Source organism: Alligator sinensis, unplaced genomic scaffold, assembly GCF_000455745.1.
Source record: "Alligator sinensis unplaced genomic scaffold, ASM45574v1 scaffold210_2, whole genome shotgun sequence".
In the NCBI taxonomy this organism is placed as follows: domain Eukaryota; kingdom Metazoa; phylum Chordata; order Crocodylia; family Alligatoridae; genus Alligator; species Alligator sinensis.
In genome coordinates this window covers 429,528-450,252 of record NW_005841946.1, presented here as the reverse complement: position 1 = coordinate 450,252, position 20,725 = coordinate 429,528, and the positions used below count along the sequence as shown (strand labels likewise).

General features: G+C 41.0%; 1 protein-coding gene across 18 annotated transcripts in view; it reads right to left on the bottom strand.

Annotated features, from left to right (window-relative positions):
• MEF2A (myocyte enhancer factor 2A) overlaps window positions 1–20,725 on the bottom strand; it is a 164,534-nt gene that overhangs the window by 37,329 nt on the left and 106,480 nt on the right. For 13 of the 18 annotated variants that reach the window (XM_025199549.1, XM_025199538.1, XM_025199534.1 and 10 more), the window contains 4 exons: window positions 6,076–6,207; window positions 5,873–6,010; window positions 1,621–1,840; window positions 717–776 (listed from right to left, as the gene is read on the bottom strand). In XM_025199549.1, the coding sequence (XP_025055334.1) occupies window positions 717–776; window positions 1,621–1,840; window positions 5,873–6,010; window positions 6,076–6,207 (550 nt within the window). Of the gene's footprint in view, window positions 1–716; window positions 777–1,620; window positions 1,841–5,872; window positions 6,011–6,075; window positions 6,208–12,517; window positions 12,688–20,725 lie in introns of all 18 variants that reach the window. The other 5 variants (XM_006020060.3, XM_006020063.3, XM_006020062.3 and 2 more) reach the window with 3 other exon arrangements.

Genomic DNA, 20,725 nt, shown 5'->3' with positions numbered 1-20,725 from the left:
TTCCTCAGAAGCAGAAATCCTCAGTCATCCAAGATAAACACAGTATTCCAAACTTTCATTCTCTCACTTGGAAAAAAATCAACAGAAGGAGATGACTACAACACCCTGAACAGCGAGATAAAATTGCCAGTATTGACCTTGGTACCAATTATGAGAAGGACATTGTCACACATGTGAAAGCATGTTGGGTACACCTGCAATTTCATTTTCTTTAGCACAACAGATTAACAAATGTACTGTAGTGCATTTTACTAAAGCAAGAAACACATTGTTATACAAGTCCTTATAATAGTATTTGCTATTAAAATACTAATTTGGGGCACATTGCTTCTATGGAGCTACCTAGGAGCTTCTGCCAAAGAAAAATGTAGGACTTCAATGCAGGTTTTTAAATTTATTTTCTTGAGAAAGGGACATGAGAAACATTTTGCAAAAGCAGCAAACACTACTGAAACCAAAGGCCATAAAAAGTGAAAATACTGGTAATTATCTGTTACTGAGGAAAAGGATGTTAAACATAGCCTTTACTGTACAACATTTTTGCAAAATGTACTTATTTAAAAGACAAAGTTTGTGGGGGGAGGAGGGGATTTAAACACAGAGAATACAAATCAGTCCATTGGCTTATCTTTGCTTTTATATAACCACACTTTTGACTTAAGTGACTGCACACAAATGTTCAACACAAGTTGAAATAAACATGGTACTGTACTTACCAACTGGACTAGTACCAGCTCCGTTTGGCACCGAGAGATCAGTAGTCCCCAGCATGCCACCTAATAACATTAACAGAGAAAAGACAAATTCAGAGATTTTTTTATTCAGATAACATCATTCTATCAGATTAAAATACTCTTTTCCATATGAAAAGTCACAATTACAGTAGACTAGTTAGTCTCTCATATAACATGAACATGAGTCGTCAGTGTGATGAAATCATCAGCAAAGCTAACCGCACTTTATCATGCATCAGCAGATGCATGACAAATAGATCCAAGGAGGCGATACTTCCCCCCTGCGGCATTGGTCAGACCACAGTTGGAGGACTGCATCCAGGTGTGAGCGCCGTACTTCAAGAAGGATGTTGATAGACTTGAGAGGGTCCAGAGGAAGCCACTCATGGTTAGGGGCTTGCAGGACAAGCCCTATGAGGAGAGACTGAGGGACCTGGACCTCTTCACCCTTCACAAGGGATCTTGTGTCCGCCTACAAATTCATTAGGGGGGCACAGCAAGGGATCGAAGAGGCTCTGTTTACCAGGGCACCTTTTGGGGTAACAAGGAACAATGGTCACAAACTGACCTGAGAGCAGATTTAAGCTAGATATCAGGAAAAAAGTCTACACAGTAAGGGTGGCCAAAATTTGAAACGGGCTCCCAAAGAAGGTGGTGCTCTCCCCTACCCTGGGAGTCTTCAAGAGAAGGTTGGATAGACATCTGGCTGGGGTCATCTGACCCCGGCTTTATAGGCATCTGACCCCAGCGCTCTTTCCTGCCTAGGCAGGGAGTTGGACTCGATGATCTGCTGAGGTCCCTTTCGACCCTAGCATCTATGAATATAAATCAAATTTCATTCGAAAAAAAAGGGAAAAGGGGAAGTGTAGCATTACTGAAATCTCACCTGTGTTGCCAGTACTCGGTGGTCTCTGAGGGGCACCAGGTGATACGTTCCGATGCAACGTGGCCTGAGGTGGTGAGAGCATGGTCGTGTCTGTTAGCGATGAACTGGCTGCCAGTGATGGGGAAACAAGGGAACTCCCTGGGTTACTGTAGGTTAAAGTATTGGGATTGGACACTGGAACCGTAACGGACATTGAAAAGTTTTGGGGAGGTAAGCCAGGCTGAAAACAAAAAGAAGTTTTACGTTAGCATTAATTATATTTCTAGAATTGTCACGTAAATAACTGTATACTGATGTTTGCCAAGGCTATAACATTCAGATTAAAAATGTACGGGTTAAATTATGTTAGTTTTGTAATCTGTGATCACTAAATGTACAATTATAAAACACCCACGCTTTACAAAGACAGGCATCAAGAACCACAGTACTTGCTAGAGATCTCTTTCAACAGGCTTATTTACTATCAACTTAGAAGGTACTGAGAGCTTAGGTTTGTAAAACATGGCTGGAGATATTTTATCAATATTCATCAACTAACGTTCACTTATGTATGCTGGATTTATTAGTTGATTATTATTACTAGAAAGTCAGTTGACAAGCTCTAAATTTTTTGTATTCAATGAACAAATTGTTGCATCCCCAAAATGTAAGCATACACAAACATGCACATTATAAAACAAAATAGTGAGTCGGTTATGAGATAAAAAAAATAAAAGTTAGTAGTGACACATTGCTTTGACAGTCTTAATACTGAAATTAAAATATTACCACATAAGATACAAGTAAATTTAAGCCTTTTTTTTTTTTTTTTTTTCAGGTGAGAAATTCTGAAGCGAATCAGATTTATTCCAAAATCAAGGAAATGGCTTTTTAATCAGTGCATCAACCAAAAATAATACATTTTATAATGATGTCAAATTATCTGCCAGGCTATTAATAAAGTTCCGTAAATCTTTTATTTTACACACTGATTAGTTGACTGTAGCAATTCTGGCCGGAGTCCTTACTTAGTTATATTCACTCCCAATACAAGAACATTTAATGTTTAATAATCTTTAACAATACAAAATTGAATATCTCTGTTTTCCAAAACATTGGGGTTTTTTTTAATGATTTTAAAGGAATAATCTAAAAAAAAAAATCTTCCATTCCTTTAAAAATATTTTTTTTTCCTCAACTCAATGGATAATGCCAAGAAAATGAAAAATAAAATTTCAGTAACATTTGATAAACAATATAACATCTGTCATTTTCATTAATAAATAGCAGGTCTATCACAAATGTCTCAAGTAACTGATGTCTTAAAATAATTTAAAAATAAATAATAGCATAAAATATCTGGCTTGTTTTTTTGGCTGCAATTAAAAAAAAAAAATTTACAACAGTAATTACTACCACACTAGTGAATGTACCGTGCTACGTCTTATAAAAGTCTTAGCAACAAGACCTTAACAACAGTATGTAGATTAATTTAATCCTAGAAGATCGGGAAAGAACGTTACTTTTTGGTACAGATGGGTGTACTGACTTCTACTGTAATAAAATAAAAGTGCTGCTATTAAGAGATCACTCTTCTTCTCTAATCATTTATCTAACAACAAGCTGCACGAATGACATTTTTATATTTATATGGAAGACACCTCACGAAACTTTTTAATATCCATAACAAACATACTCATTTTTCTTCTAAAAGTTTAGATGTATAATACACTGTAAGCACTTTCAGCATATGAAATAAGGTAAGAAAGGCAATGAACATCAATATTCTTTTATAGGTTTCTTGCTGTGTAGAAGCCCTTAACAATGGCAGCTTTTATTGCCTCAATGAGGATGCATATTTCAGGCTACCAAGCCATGTAGAAGTAGGCATTCAATTATGATTACCTATTCCAGACATTGGGTTGTTCCTATCCTTTGACCACAATCAACAAAGTCTTTCATAAAGAATAAGAGACTACTTTTTTCATATGATCCATGGACATCAAATGGAAAATGTAACAGTTAGAATTTAAACCACATATTTAAGAAATTGTAAAGCTTAAAAATGTAATGCAATCCTCATTATTCACAGGAACTTCCAGGCCTAGAATTCTTGGCATCCAAGGGAACCAGAAGTCACCCGCAAAAACACATTTCTGCTAGAGGAGGACACCCAGAGGGAGCATATCCAAAGATTTCTGGGAGCTTGACTTGGAGAAGATGACCTAACATATTGTCAGAGTATCACAAGTTTTAAGATAGTCTGAAGAACTACCACTGCAATTCAAGTTCAAGCCCAAAAGGATGCAAATTCTAGATGATTTTAACTAGCAAGTAGAAAAAAAATATGCTGCCTGCATCCAAAGTATAAAGAGTCTGTTGAAAGAATGGATGTGGCATATTAAGACTAACAGCTTGTTTTATTCTCCTCCAAAGGTCCTGCTGCTCTAAACAGATGAACCACTTCCACCACTGGAGAGACCCGGGGCGGGGGGGTGCGATGATGACAACGGGGACGACAAACGGGGGCGGACAGGGACTAGAGGCCATCCTTGTGCACTACACAGGGCTATCCAACGGGCAGCCCATAACGTGTTAAAGTTGTGACCCATGGACTCCTGCTTGGCTGCTGTTCCCCTTATCAATCCAGCTGCTACAGCAGCTGGGGTCTCCAGGGTTCCCTTCCCTCCTCAGGCTTCTGCTTTCTGAAACTGCCCTTGGGGGTGGTGCAGTGCAGCGTGGCATTGGGAACTGAGGGTGTGACCAAGGCCACATATACATATATAGGAGGCTGCCCATATGGTAAGCAGCCTAGGCCGCCTGGTCCCCACTGGTGTAGACCCTGCAGTGTGCAGCCCTCACTTGTGCAGCCAGTGGGACGTGCAGCAGCTAGCTACTTAGAAGTTGGACAGCCCTGCATTACACCATTCAGTTACCTCGGGTTCTGTGCAGACTAAAAAACGTAACCAGTCTATTTGTAATTATTACAAGAGATCAAATGATCTGCAAGTGGAAGAAGACAGCAGAGCTCACCATTAATTTTTATTAGGAAGAATTCCTTTCCCTGGAATAGCTCCTACTAGTTAATTTTGTAAACAACAATTAACTTCTAAAAGTACTCAGCCTATGATTGTACACCTACAACTAAAGCAAGTAGTGCCTAATCTTTGAGAATCTTGGGACCCCACAGATCCTCTTCAAGAGCCATGCTCCACCAACATCTTCCCTCCTACGCCATGGAATCCAAAGCCATCAGACTTAGCTGGTTACAAAACTGACAGCAGATGCAATCATGTTGGTATTGATGAGAGGGTGCAGGCCACAAATGGGTGCGTTTTTGGATTTGATAACTGCCAAACAGACTGCAATCTTCTGACAATGTACTAGTTAAAATTTTCAAAGGTGACTAAGTGCCATAGACCCCCTCTACACATTACATGCATTAACACAATTACCTGGTTAACTGCACAATAAATTTGCACTGGCTAAACATGCAAATTAACTACTGTGCGTCAAAAAGGTTTAACTAGCTATAAAGTTATTGCTGGAAAATGTGTAATAAACTTTACAGCTGGTTTCTATCCAGCTTTAATTTGCATGGGTAGACTGTGCTCTAGTGGCTGGGGAGTGGGAACCTCATCAGCTGATCGGAGCTCCCAGCTGTGGCGGCCTGTGCATGCATCCCAGTGACTAGAAGATCATAGCAGCTGCTGTCTTCTAGATGCAGGGGTACATGGTGTGTAGCAGTGGTCTCAGCCATGGGGGTGCATAGGGCGCCCCACGGCTGGGAGTCCCTCAGCTGAACTGAAGCTGTAGAAACTTGCTTCTTGCTGGTGCAGGGGGAGCCCAGCAATAACACAAGATGGGACCTGATTCATGTTTGCAACCTATTTTCCATTTGCTGTAATTCAATGTGCTCTAAATAAATGTAAAAAGAAATAAATAAAAGAATGATCTCCACACAGGTCTTACACCAAAAAGCATAGGTGGGTTCCTCAGTGTTAGGAAGATTACTCAGAAATATTAAAATTCAGGAGCACAGAGGAAGAACTACAGACCACTCCCAAATAAGATCTTTTAACTTCTATGGAAATATCATGTAACATCCATATTTTTCCCCATGTCATTCACCCAAACACAAAGAAAAAGTATTTCTACAACATACACAATTAAACAAACTTATCTTTACTATGAATTGCTATTCGATAATAGGCAAACATTGTGAAAGGTCTCATGCACATGATAAAAGCACAAGCCATACTTTAGTACTCACTGCGATTTTATGATTCCGCATCATATTATCAAACTCTTCGTTAATTTTTTTATATTTTTCTTCTGTATGTGGTGTAAGCACATATGAAGTGTCAGGGTCTGGGCTGTCGCACCCTCTGTGTTCTTTCTTGTTCAGAGCCTAAATAATGAAGTTAATAAAAAGGATCAACAAATAAAAAGTAGAGATAAAATAAAAGTACTTACAGGGCCTCGCTTGAAAATAAAATCACTATCTTCATTTAGTTTGCTGAATCTGTCCTCCGATAGTGGACTTTGCTCAAAGTAATCGTCAGCATCAGGGCTCTCACAACCATTAAGGCCTTTCTTTCTTAAGGTCTGAAATACAATTGGAAAATTCACACACAGATAATACTAACTTGCCAAGACTTTTTGTTAATCATATTCAGAGCCACTGAAACTATAATACTCTCACAGATGCCACCCCACTTTTAGCAGACTGACTTATAAAACCAGCTGGGCATAGGGCACCAAGACAGAAGGTCCATTCAGAGGCACCACTTTGGCTCCCAGAGAAACCTGGGGTTTCAGGTATTTGCTGATGTAATTAAGCAGTCTGATACTAGTGTCCTGGCCCGAACAAAGACAAACATTTTTGAGTCTTCAGTGGTATTAAAACAGGTGCTTCCCTCTTCCAGCACAAGCATTCAGGGCAGCAATTTCTTATATACTAATATACCCTGAGGAAGGGCACTTGATGCCCAAAAGTTATCCTGCAGCTCTCCCAACTATACTGCTGATCCAATAAAAGATATCACAAAAAATCCTTGGTCTCACAGTATACTCTGTAAAGCCAAAGTTATGCCAAAATAAATCACTGCCTTTGTATTAATAACATAGCAAACCTGATGCCTCAGATTGTATATTCTCACGTGGAAGCAGTAAGATTAATTTTGTAGAAGCCAATGAGTAAAACTTCCAAATTAATTTATTATTTAATGCATTGGTTGATGAGTTAATAGGGGAAAAACTTCAGAAACTCTGTATAATAAATGTGAAAATGAGTGTTGCACAGAATATTACAAACAAAAAAGGGTACTGAAAATTAGCAATCAAAATGTAGGATTTTGAACTGCACATCTTGACCTTGAACACTGCAAAGTTTTGTTTGTTTTTTTTTTTTTTTTTACTTATCAGTTAAAAAACAGAACAAGCTACTTTGTTTCTGGTTTGTTTTCAACAGAAGATGAATGTTTTGTACATACAGAGACAGACTAATGTTAATATGATTTTTTTCAAAAGGAAAATATAAAATATATACATTTCATACACATTTAAAAATGTAAAATGTAAAGGCTTGAAGAAAGGATTGGGTCAAAGGGCATTTTAATTCAAACTGACAAAGTATTGTTAAATTTGAGTGGATTTAGTCTAACCCCCCTGCATGGAATCAGAATCCGGGCTCTGATATTCTGCACAGCACTAATTGCATTCATCAACTCTCTCAAGTAAGTTCATAGGACTCCGAGTTTCTGGTCAAAAACGAGCGTTTTAAAATGAAAAAATATCAATCCCATGATTTTTTCATACATGTTATTTTCTAGTTTCCAGATGAATAAATGTATAAATCCAGCTTTACGCAGCATCTGTGTGTGAGCAAGCAATAAATCCACCACTTAACTTCACTTCTAAACATTAATGCAGCACTCCACAAAATTCAGTTATACTATATGAAATCCTTAAAGATCACAGGTCATCATTAGCAAGATATAATTCCTTCTCATGTTACTTGGCATGTGCTGTGTATCCCACACACAGTGTCTGGAACTCCCACAAAAATGCAATCACTAAATCAGCATATGGGGAAAACAGGTGTAGCTTTCTCTAACACCTGTCACAGCGCTGATCTCTCCTGGTCTAACCAATCAGGTGGACACTTATATGGACTTAGCCATACAAGGACCTGCTGTTTAGGACTCTGAAGGTCGGAGGCTGTTATCCCTCCCAGCCCTTCTCAACAAGTTCAGGCTGCCAGTCCTCTACACTTTGATATCAGCAGGGAAAATGTTAACACTGTATAATCTGGATTACACTGAAGCTTTATAATCTATAGACTTCTATAATTAGCACTGGACTAGGTCTTGCTTTATAGGGGCGTCAGCTGCAGAATACACAAACGGTGCTCTGCCCACCTTTAGAAACTGCAACTATATTCTGCCATAATATAGGGGAGCATGAAATAGCCAGTTAGAAAGAGAAAGCCTTGAAAAAACTATAAATTAGATAGCCATGCAAGCTCCAACCTAGACCCTATACTCCATTTAAAATACTGCGACATGTCTGTATTTCAAATTATTTTCCAAATATTCCATTAGCAAGAATGACAGACAAAACCTAGGAATTTCATACTGTAATGCTCAAAATCATCAACACGGTTTAAATGAAATCTTTAAAGTGTATTTCTATTTCCTCAGCCTTCTAACCCTTCTGCCTTCTCCCCTGAATGAAGTTTATAAATTAAACACAAAATATTCATGTAAAGTGCATATATTAGGCAAAAAAAAAAAAAAAAAAGTATCTGCCTTCTTTGTAATAGTTATTTTTATTCAGATAACAATGGGGTTAACCCAGCGTGGACTCATGAGGAAGGAAAAGGCCTCAGTATCTCCAGTTTAAGATTCTGGAAACCCTCACTCCAGATAGGGCTCCTGTCATTGTGGAGGGAACTTAAAGCTCTGGTTGACTATTACAGATAAATCCAAGTCTATGGGTTGACATCCAGAGCTGTCTCCTTATCGTCAAAACATGAACTGTCACTTTGAGGACTTAACTACCATAAAAAGACTGCCTGCTTTATCACAGCCTGGTAGCATAATAATAAAAAGCTTCTCCTGTGTGGCTGGTACTAACAAGTGGAATGCTGTAATCTGTTAACAAGGCCAGGCCAGACCTGTGGGAGACAGGCCAGCCTTGGTTTTCTCACACGCTATGAAGTTAGACATGATAACAGGCGCTCGCTCAATTAAAAAACAAAAAAACAACCCAGAAAGGTCACAACTACTGGGAACACGTCTGCGTGTATGCAGGAAAGAAATATTCCATAAACAAGTTCTGGCTCCACCCTCCCTATTCTCGATGGCTAAATCTTGCTGTACTTCTGCACTGACTGTAAAGCAGCGATCCTCCCCAAATTCTTCTCTAGCTGCGATCACAGAGGCTGAAAAAAAATGCTGGACCTCTGCAAGTAAGCTATGTTAGGAAAGAAGAAGCGAGACCCAACCATCCTTTGGTCGTATGCAGACACGGGAGTCTATCACTGTTGCATGTAAACCATTTCATGGTCATAGATGTGAAAACGTATTGTTTTTGCAGTTAAAGATAATGCACAAAATAGAATATTTCTTTGATCAGAGTTTTTCAGATACAGTATTAAAATGTTCTTACTAAAAAGAAAGGAAACGGCTTGCATTTCATGTGCTGTGAAAGGATGTCTAAGCAACAGCAGAAATAGTACTAATCACCACTTTCTAATGCATTAGGTAAGGAGAATGTCTGGCCAATACAGTTACTCTCTACTATTTGCATCTTTCTTACAGATTGTCCTCTGATGATTTCTGAAAACTAGTTTCTGATGCATGCTTGCCAATCCACTGTACTGTGCCCCAACAACTGGGTTTTTATAGCTTAGATGTTACTCTGGATAAAATACTAAAGTAAGCAATTATATAAAAAATTACACTGATTCTTATCATACGAAATTCACCATGACGATTCCCAAGAAACACAGCAGGTGCAAAACTTGTATACACTTTAATGTTGAGTAAAAACAATAGCATAATTGTGCTGCAAATAAAATCATTGTATAAGCGTCCAGGCAAGCTGTGATAAATCTTGATAATGCAGAATGACTCAGAAGTTTTAAAATGACTTTGTTCCACTATGTAAAAATGAAATATGTAACTATTATGACTAATGGTTTTGGATTGATTTTGTTGTAATGACATATCTGAGGAAACACTGCATGAGGATGATTGTGATGGATTAGCTATAAAGAGTTCAAAAGTTATATTCAGACGATCTGCAAAATACCCAATATTTTTCTGAACCAAAAAAAGGAAATCAACTTTTTTTTTTTTTTACTTGTAAGATTAGCTAAGCATTTTATTCCTGCAGAGGAAAGCTACAACGCTGGTACAAACCCAAGGCTCTGCCACACCAACCGGGATGAACCCTACTGAGGCATTGATTCGATCCTAGATGAGCCCTCAAAATCTCCTTTTATCTTCCATTCAAACCAACTCCCTCAAATTCAACCGTCTCACAATTCCTTGCCCCAACTCTTTTTCTTCTCCTTTCTCCGAAGTTTGAAACACTCTGTCTATCCAGCACAATGGCTAACAGATTTATAACATAAAATGCATCCAAAACCTCTTTTCAAACACCGATCACCCTGGAACGTTTCCGGATGTACAAAAAAAGCCTTTATTTGTCTGTCTTTCGAGTAAAACTTTTGGAGTTCACAAAAGGTAGAGAAAGCCAATGATGAATCAAGGAAGTGGTGAAGAGAAGACGACTAGGGATCCTGTCACAGAGGCACATACGTTCAGGTACTTTGTACAATCTTGTTGAACATCACTTTTGAGATGCTTCCACTACTTTCCTTGTGAAGGGACAGATAAACACTTATATCACATAAATGCATGTCGAGGTCTCTAAATCAACCACCCATAATCCAAGAAAGCCAGGAGTGAAGTCTGCTGTACCACCTTAATTCGGCTGGCTTGTGAGCTGGAGGGCTTAGTGGGAGTAACAGCAGCAACAACAATAAAATACTTCTAAAAATTTTTAAAAACCTCCTGAGATGTGGCTGAGGAGGTGGCACAGGCTCAGGGAGGGGGCGTGCATGGCGCTGGGCATCTACATGCTGTCTCAAGTGCTATTTGCTTTAGTAAGACAGGCTTGGTGGTCATGGTAGGGCAGGCAAATGTGGCTGCCTGACACCCCTGTAACTGGGTTTTCTGTGTGGTCAGAGGGAGGGAAGAGAGCACATTTGTTGTAGCTCAGGAGCCACCCCACCCTGGACCTTCCTGCCCTACTGTGCTGCCTGTTGCCACCATCCACTCGAACATCAGATCTACTCCCCAGCTTGCTCTACTCCCCTTTGTGATCAAGTGCAGTCGCCAACATCTTGCCTGGCTCTTGTGCCAAACAAACTGGCACAGCTGCCACCCATAATTAGTAAGGGAGTAAGCAACAGAGCTGCTCCACCACTGACTGGGGCAGATGAAGGAGGGGCTGCAGGCTGCATCCAAGTGCTAATGAGAAGAGCCCAGCCTAGGAGACTATTCAACCAGGAGGCAGCCTCTGGGATTAATTTGGCCTTTGTCCTACCTCCAGCCTCCCCTTCATCTTCAAAATGATTTCCCCTAACGCAAAGACGGTTTAAAAACACAGGCAGAAAATTGTGGTTGTTTAAGTTTTACTGCTTGCTGTTCGTGTCAGTTTTGTATCCCTTTATTTACTGAAGTCTGACACCACCGCCTCCTTACTAGTGCATGATATTGGCTCCCAATCACATGCGTCTTATTACTGTCACCCACGACACAGTAAATGCATTGTTTAGCTTCTCCTTCTTGTCCCACTTTCAGGAGGAGTATGGGGGTGGCACTTGATCATTCCCCTGCTTTCCTGAAGGCAATCGAAGTAAACAGCTTTGTAGTCTATTACTCAGTCATTTTCAATAAGCCCCAACTTTAATTTAGGAAACTGATTTACAAATCACAAAACTGAAAAATGTCATCCCCAATTTCTATTCTGATCTGTGGCCTAGGTTCCAGTTCCTGTGATCTATTATCTTTACAGTACTTCCCTTTTAGGATGATGCCCCCTATACCTTCCATGCCTACCACCTTCAGCGTGTACACCAAAAATAAGCACCTAACAAGCTGTAAGAGAAAATCTGAAAAAAAAATCTGTGTAGAACTATTCTGTGAAAAATTGGCAAACCTAACATGGGTTGGGGCAGTACCACCAACCTCCACTCAGTTTTTGTTCTTTTTTTTTATGTGCAAAAACAAATCAAAGGTTAAAGTTAAAGGGTACAAAAAGGTGTTTTCTTTCACACAACTCCTCCCAACTTCCTCTCCATACATCCAATGAGACCTGGTACATCTTCCACCCCCTCTCCAGCCAGGAACAGCATGCCGTCTTGGTTTGCTTTCACACTCCAGTAAAACCCAGAGACAACACATTTATTGCCTTCCCGCAATTGCTGTTGAAATCCATATGCACACACACACACTTGTTGGAAACTGGGCATGTCTACACTGACTCCAACTGAATTAGAAAGAGTCAATGCTTCCACACGTGCCAAATATCAAACGCATGTAATGGTGCTGCCATTCACATGGCACTGAGCACAAGAAGTATACCCAAGACTGGAAGAGAGTGCTGGGTGCACCAAACAGCTGCTGCATTACTGTTATTCTTAGGGTTTGGGGCATTCGGTGTGCAGAAAGCAGGAGCGAGTGGGTGGAAGATGAGCTCACAGTACCAGTCCCAGAGTCTGCAGCCATGGTCTTGCTGAATCACGGATCTAGGTACACTGCCATCAAGTGGTGCTCCTTCTACATAAAGTCTTGAAGAAAGTGATGGTCCCACCCCAGATTTTCCCAGGATGTTCACTCACTTCTTGGAAGGGAGTCTGCATGTTCCCAGTTATCTGTTCAGTAGGCACAGCAAGAGAATTATTCAGTTGATCATCCCTCATCCTAGCTGGATGGTTTGGACCCTTAAGTACCATACAATGCTAATTCACTCCTGGGTATAACCTGGAAGCCAGCAATCACCTGTGTTTACCTGGGGTCACAAAAGAGAAAATGTTAGCAGGGAGTTTTTTCTGCTCAGATACACATCCAGCATGTAAAAAGGCAGTTTCACCCAATCACCACTTCCTGCTTCAGCTGGCAGCTGAAAGTTTCCTGTATGCTGTACAGGACCAGCTGAAGGGGCTGCAGTGCCCGCTCCTCAGCAACTGCAGTGCCCACATGCCTACTTCAACTCACATCCAGACTGACACAGTGAACGGCGTAAGGGACTTGCTGGCAGAGACCGTGCCGTACAGCTTTTAGGTTTATTCTACTGGCCCCTTGCACAAATTCAGGGAGGAGCTGAGGGGGTTTAGCCACTCCTATATAAAGACATGGAGATATTCCAAGGTGTTCTTGGAAAGGTGATTCCAATATAAAGACATGGAGATATTCCAAGGTGTTCAGGGAAAGGTGATTCCCCCCGCCGCCCCTGCAAATCTAAACGCATCGTGTTGCATAATGTCAAGTGAGAGTGTTAGTGCTATTGCACATCTTTCTGTGGATGCTCACCTATCAGGTTATTATAACAAGAGGTAGTCGGTTTTCTTATCAGTGGTCCACATGTAAACAGCCAAGTGAACAGTCCTACCTGAACAGGCAGACAGGTCACAAGGTACTGCAACACATCACATAACATCAACACCCAGATCTGCCGCTGCCTTTTCAGTGGAATAAGAAAAATGAAGTATCTGCCACCTGGGAGCAACTGCAGTCACAAAGCATATATGATACCCTCACTCTCCACAAGGGAAACGGAAGCATTATCCAGACCCGGCAGCTCTTGTATATTTGTGGCCAATTTCAGAGCAGTGTAATGATTGGAATAATATTTGCCTTCTCCAAAAATATTCTAGTATGCTTGGTCGAATGGTAAAGCTAGAGCCGACTGACAAAATCACGTGAAAGCAGTGGAGGGGTCAAACAGTTCTCCGTAGTAGATCCAGTACCTGTTTGCTTTGATCCTCAGCCAGGCTGTCATGGCATGCTTGCCCCATGACTTGTATTTCATGTGTTATATCACACCTGATGCCCCAAAAACTTTTGAAGCCATGCCTCAAACTGACTCTACATTCTTCACAGCTAACAAACAGCCACAGCCTTTTCACCATTATCAAGTCTGAAAGGCTGCAAACTAGGGCTGTGTGAAGCTTTGGTCCCTGATTCGATTTGGTGGCCAAAACTCCAAATCCAAATAGAATCAGCAAACCCTTTAATCTCTCCAAATTGAATCAAAACCCTCCAAATCGATTCGGAGACATTTGACAATTCGGACATAGACACAACATTAAACGTTTTTTCTACATACCTCAAGGTACCAGGCGGCTTGTGAATGCTGTGATGCTGGGGCAGATGAAGCATCCCACGGGAGCACGAAGGGGGGGGTCCCCTCCACGCTCGGCAGCAGACCCGGAAGTGGACCAGAAGCATTTCCAATCCACTCCTGGGTCCGCCGGAGAGCGCGGAAGGTCCCCCCCAGCTTGGCAACTGGTGCCTCCTGGGTCTGGGGGGGCACCCAGGGTCTCCCTGAGGCCAATCGCTGAGCTGGGGGGGGGGTGCAAGGGCCCCCCTGCATGCTCCACAGCAGACCTGGACTGGAAGTACTTCTGGTCCACTTCCGGGTTCTCTGCTGAGCACATGGAGGGCCCCCCGCACTTCGGTGGGATGCTCCTTCCGCCCCAGCATCACAGCGATCACAAGCTGCGCTGGTACTTCGAGGTACATAGAAAAAAAACATTTAAAGCTGTGTGTATATGTCTGAATCACTGATTCTCTAAATCAGCATTGAATCTTCAGATTCAGCCAAATCAAAATTGGGGACAGTGATCCAAATCAACTAACTGAATCACCGTCCCCGATTTGGGCCGAATCCAAACCCGAATCGAATATTGCCCGTTTCGCACACCCCTACTGCGAACCTAGGAGGTTGCCTGTTTGGAGGAAGGCCGTGGGGGAACTGCAGCTGGTGACCACTGCTATTTGGGTTAAATGAAGTATGTGAACACTGCTGGCTCTCCTCATGAGCTTCTCTCCCAAAAGCATATCCAGCAGATATGGAAACAAGCCTTCCCCTCCACCTGGGAGAAATTACCAGCAAGCACCACCTTGTCAGAAGGGACAGGGAAAGAATTGGCAAGGGCTTTGTAGATGGACATTAGTTTGCTGATCAGCCCCTGGAGAAGCAAGAATCACATGTGATGCTAGAAGCAAGAATTTTTGTTGGCAATATCCGGCATCTTGCATGTTTCCTGGACCATTACAGCTACATCATCACTTCAGCATTGCAATGTGATATTAGAGTAACTAGAGCTGCGTTAGCCACTTTTTTTTTTTTTTTTTTTTTTTCCTTCTGATTAACCGATTATGGCCAAAGGAAATAACTCTCCAGAGGAGCTGTTGTTCTCAGGTAACTGATGCTGTAGAGTTCCCTCCTTTATTATGGGATTCCCGTCTCTTCTTTTCCAAGCACTCATGCTGTAGGGCTTCCACAAGAGCTTTTCCAAAGGCAAGCCAGAGGCAGCCTTTTTTGACAGCCTAAACTGCTCTGTAGAAAAACATGGCTTCCAGGCAGTTGCACATTCCGATGCCTGCTGGTTCTAATGGCACAGCTCGCATCAGAGACTCTAAGTAGTAAGCGGCAAATTTTTTGCTGCTTGTCCTAGACGTGACATGAATGTTTTCCTCTCTTGGACACTGCTGTTTTAAAGTCCTACTTCTCATTTAGCTCGGGCAGTGGCACCAACAGCAGAACACCCAAGGGCAAGACAGAAAGTAACTTGCTACAAAACTTCATTTTCCAGCTTCACTGACCAACTCTACTTACTGCATAGGAAGCTTAATGGGAGATGACACATGGTCAGATGGACAGCTTCTAACAAACTCTAATGAGTATGTCAAAATTTTCAATTTTCAGGGGCTCATAATTGTTGAGTCCAGATAAATTTTAAATGGGGACAACAAAAGGCAACTATTTGGCAGCAAATGTATAGCTCCTGCCCCAAACATGGAGGAGCTAGAACTGTTCAAAGAAACATCTGGAAAACATTTTACCACTGGTAAAGCCATCTGAGAATGAGCTTAGAAGGAAAATAGGTATAATTGAATTTTTTTTTCACTAGAACAGTCCAAAAATTCAGATATTAGATAGCGATTAAGGATGGAAAATATCAGTCCAAATGTCTAAAGTCTGGCAAACTGACAAGCAACTGAAAACAGGCTTCAGTTTGAAAATGTCAGGCAAACTTAAATATATGTACCTCTACAAACTTTGTATATAATACAGTGCTGACAGTATGTTTAATGCTTCCTTATTTTACTTCCTATTACATGTCACTGTGAAGAAGATGACCCTGTAACCAGGTTAAACTCTCCTTCATAATTAAATTTCACTCCCATTGCTTCCAGCAGTATTTCTTTACTTTACATTATGTATAATTTGTTCTCTCCCCTTTGTGTTTACACCACTCAAGTATTTGTGGACTATGCATTATCCCCTTAGCCACTGAAAGTTGCATGCATTTAGCATTTAATCTTCTTGTAGGTCAGGTCCTCTACCCAGAGAGCTTTTTTTGGTCCTGAACACCTCCCATTTTACAACACGATACTCCAAACAAAAGGCTTGGAGCCACACTATTAAAAGAAAACGTTTTTTTCCCCCTAGGAGCAGAACTGAATCCCAAGTGCAGCACTGGAAGTGGAGCGCTGTGTCTCTGCTCAACGACATGATGTTTTTGCCTATCCAGCTCAAAACTGCATCTATGTTTCTGTTTCACTGTTCTCTAGCATCCCAAACCTTTTCAGTATGACCTCTTCCAAAGCTTCCTTCTCCTGCTAAGCAAATGTATTTCAAGAATACTCCTCTTCCTCAGACAAGGTTCCTTGGGTGAATTTGATATCTTTTATTAGACCAACCCAAATAGTTGGAGAAAAGTTATTAAGCAAGCTTTCGGGTTCAAAAACCCTTCGTCAGGCTCAGGAAGTTTCATCCAGGAAGAGCACACACCAACTGCTGAAACTTCCTTAGCCTGACGAAGGGTTTTTGAACCCGAAAGCTTGCTTAATAACTTTTCTCCAACTATTTGGGTTGGTCTAATAAAAGATATCAAATTCACCCAAAGAACCTTGTCTGCCTATGTCCTTAGACCAACACGGCTACAACCTAAACCCTCTTCCTCAGAGGCATTTAGCTATGCTTTTTCCAAGATGAAATTCTTTGCTTTGTTTTTCACAATATTTTAGTATCTCCAGGTCTCTCATCATTTCTGTCCTCAGAAGTGATCACGATTCCGCCAACTATATTCATCTCTAAATCTTATCAGCAAGGTATTTGTCTCCCTTCAAATTAAGATGCTAATTAAGACCAGCCTTTCAGTACTGCAAGCAGACATACACTCGCAACTGAGCAACAGTTTTTAACATTACTAATCAGTATTTTACTATTTTGACCAGAATTTCAAATGCAAATTTTAAATACGACTAAAAGCAAGCTATACTAAAAGCAAGCTTGTAAACAGAACAATCAGTAACATACATATCCAGGTATACATAAAGGTATACATCAAATTGAATATATCAGTCCGTAGATAAGAACATTAATGTAGCAAATTCCAGTACTTGAACCTTCACTGAGATATACAAACAGTCCTACACAAAAGATTAGATTTGAATACAATACACTAAATTCAATGATAAACGTAAGTGTTGCTTTCACAATGCTTTTGAGACTTACAGACCACCAGTTCACCAAAAACCAAAATCTGCCCATGAAAACAATCAATCTGCAAAAGTAAACATTTCCTCTAAGCAAACAGGAAAATAAGTATTTTGCCACTCAAAATATTCCTATATTGGCCACCATTTGTAGCAAGTCCATTTGAAAAAAAAGGCTTAGGACAGAATGCCCAGAATATGCAAGGGTCACATTCATTCTAAGCTGCAAAGTTTGGTACTGGGAACTCAGTCCCAAACACAATAATATTGTATGTTGTAGAGAAGTTTCCTGTGGGAGTCATTATCCATTCTGTTGTTTTAGAGAAGTAAGAAATTAAGAGATCTGTAAAATAATAGCTCATAAAATACCAGGACTGGCCATTTCCGTTATGTTCCATTATATTCCACTACAGGCAGAGCTATTCATCAATCTTAGATGCAGGAAGGTCTATTGCCTGAAAGCTTATCAGTGTCCCTGTTGTGCACCACTGTCTAGCAAAAGACAGTTTCTTGTTGCAAAGCTGGAACATTTCCAATATCTGGCAAATTTTAACATGTATCTGTAGCTCTCCAAGGATTAAAGCTAGCTGTCAAATTCCACTGAGATACGATAAAGACTGCACTCAGGATTTAAATCTCTGTTTGTAAAAATAAAACACGCTGAAAGTTGTATAGCAGATGCTGTACACAGCTTAACGGCTAGCTCGAATGAGTCTTGGTGTGAAATATACACTGATTTAAAAGAAATAACACAACAATTGCTACATAATTTCATAACTTGATAGTGTAGGACTCTTCACTCAAAGCATTACAAATATTTAAAAGTGCAAGGAATAGGAAGAAAGGCTCCAGACAGATAGGTTTTTGTTTCAAGTTTTGAGGACTGCTTCAGTAAAATGATCTGGTACATCATCGACATAAAAAATACAGCTGTTGACCTATTCGAGACAATGCCTTAGTGACCGTCATGATCTCAAGGCTTAAGACATGATATAATCTGCCAGTCTTGACAACACAGTTTCCACAGAGAAGGTTAAGCCAAACTCTCAAAGGCTGACAGTTCATAATTTTTTCCTTTCACTTCTATACAGTTTAGTGGATTATTAAAATCACCCTTCAGATAGGGTTGTGATTTTCTAACCTTGTCTATTCAATAATATAAAAACGGGTTTCCTGTGGTCTGCTTACTCATGGCAAATCACTGCACCCTCCTTCAGAACGTCAACACGGCTGCGTTACACAGAAACTTCAAAATGAGTATTTAGGCCCTGGAAAGGATGTAACATAGGTCATTTAAACATTTAACCACACGTTACTAGGTCCGCAAATGGCAGCTGTACCCCCCCCAAAAAAACTATGAACTAAGTGACTTATATAGTGCTGAATGGACACGTTTACAAAAAACATCCGAGTCATGGGAGAGAAAAAAAAGCAAAGAGTCTTATAATACCTATTCCGGAGCAGGGGCAAATGGACTGGGGACCTGGGGCCCAAAGACTTTAAGTGATTTATTCAAAGCACGCAGGAGATTGCGAAGGACTGAACACAAACCACTCGAGTGACTGGCCAGTGCCATCGTGGCAACTGCAACCTTGGAACTACTGTACCAGACAGATGGGAGGGGAGAGGCGCCACAGTTGTACACACAACTCCAACACAAAGCCACCCTTAACAAGATCCAAAGCACATGTTATCTTCTCTAGTTTGGCAGCTTACTGAAGGCAGTTGTGCTTCACTGCAGGTCATGCAAAAAATATTTATGAGAAAAGTATAAATATCTACTTGGCAATACAATCAATTTGCTTTCCATCTGAACTGAGCCAGCAGCTGTATTGTATAATCACTGAAATCAAACAACACGAGCTGGCACCCCGAAGAGTGAATCAAAATAATGTGACAATAATCAATGTAAACAACTTCCATTTTGCATGCCCACACAGCACAAACTATACTTTCAAATACTACACCAGGATATAGGGACTCAGTATAAAAACCAGAATGGATTTATTTTGGGTGACTGTGGGTGGAAGAAATAAGAGTTCTACTTTGGCTTCTAAATCTTAGTCTTATGAAAATTCCCAGATTCCTGAAACTACACACTGAAGGAACAGGAAACTTTGAAATAAAATATTGCAAATACTTTTGCAAGCATGTGTTGGTTTTTTTCACATTTAAAGAACACTTATGGGCTTTAATATCGGTTTGGTTTTAGAGATGCCAAATACACTATCCCACAAAATGCTTTACAAGAAATCCAGTATTTGCTTTTCAAACTATAGGTATTATGAAAAGCTGTTTTAGATCAGCAGCTTTTCATAGCTAACTGACCCATTCCACTTGCACAACAGCCAAAAAAAAAAAAATGGTATTTTTAAGAGAGACTAAAAGAATACTGGTCATGCTAGGCCATGTAATTTGCAGTAACACCAAACACCAACTAAGTGCTGCAAAACCCAGAAGATTAAAAGGGAAGCAACAGGTCTGCCCTTATAGAGGCTCACAGTCAACAAGAAACTCTATCCATCAGACAGTGGGCAAAGTTTGACCCTAGGAGGACCCTAATTAAGTGGTCCAGAGATACCACTAATATTTAAGTCAACAGGAACACTGAAAATGAAGCAAGTACAGAGATGGTGCTTACAGACGACCTTGATTTAACTGGCCACTGTGCGGGTCCGGAGCGATCCGGGCCCTCTTCCGCGCCGCGCGGGCTGTGGCCAGCAGCCCGGGCACGCTGGGTCGGAGAGAACAGGCGACACGCTAGAATTAGGCACGGATGCGTAATGGTTGATTTAAGATTATTTACTTACACTGAAGATGGTTGCGGTGCAGGCAGGAAAACTTGCTCGAGTTGCAGTTACAGATAGAAAAGAAGAGAGGTGGACTAGAGTTCCTTCCCGTGAACATTCTTCTAGCCCATCTGGTTGGAGGCTCTAAACCGCGAGCCCATCGTGCCAACCGAAGAAAGTACTCGAAGAAAAGAGCTCTGAACAGACTCACACGAAGTTTGCTAGGCTCCGTGGAACTTGTGCACGCAGGGAGAGGGATATGTCGAGGATTGCGCTTGGTGACGGGGAGAGGCTAGAGGCTGATCAGACCCCTGTTGCCTGCTTGAAATGCGCTGGGTCCGATAGGCTCCGCAGCGCTTAGAGATCTTCACACAGCGTGAAGTCTCCTCCTCCTGGTGTTCGTGGAGTCCTCCCTTGCGGGGGTTCTCCTTGGAGTTCTCCAAGTTCTCCAACTTGGGCGGAAACCACTCAAGCCTTTTATACGGCTAGCAAGCCAATCACTAGCCGCCACGTGTGAATAATTTCACGCAA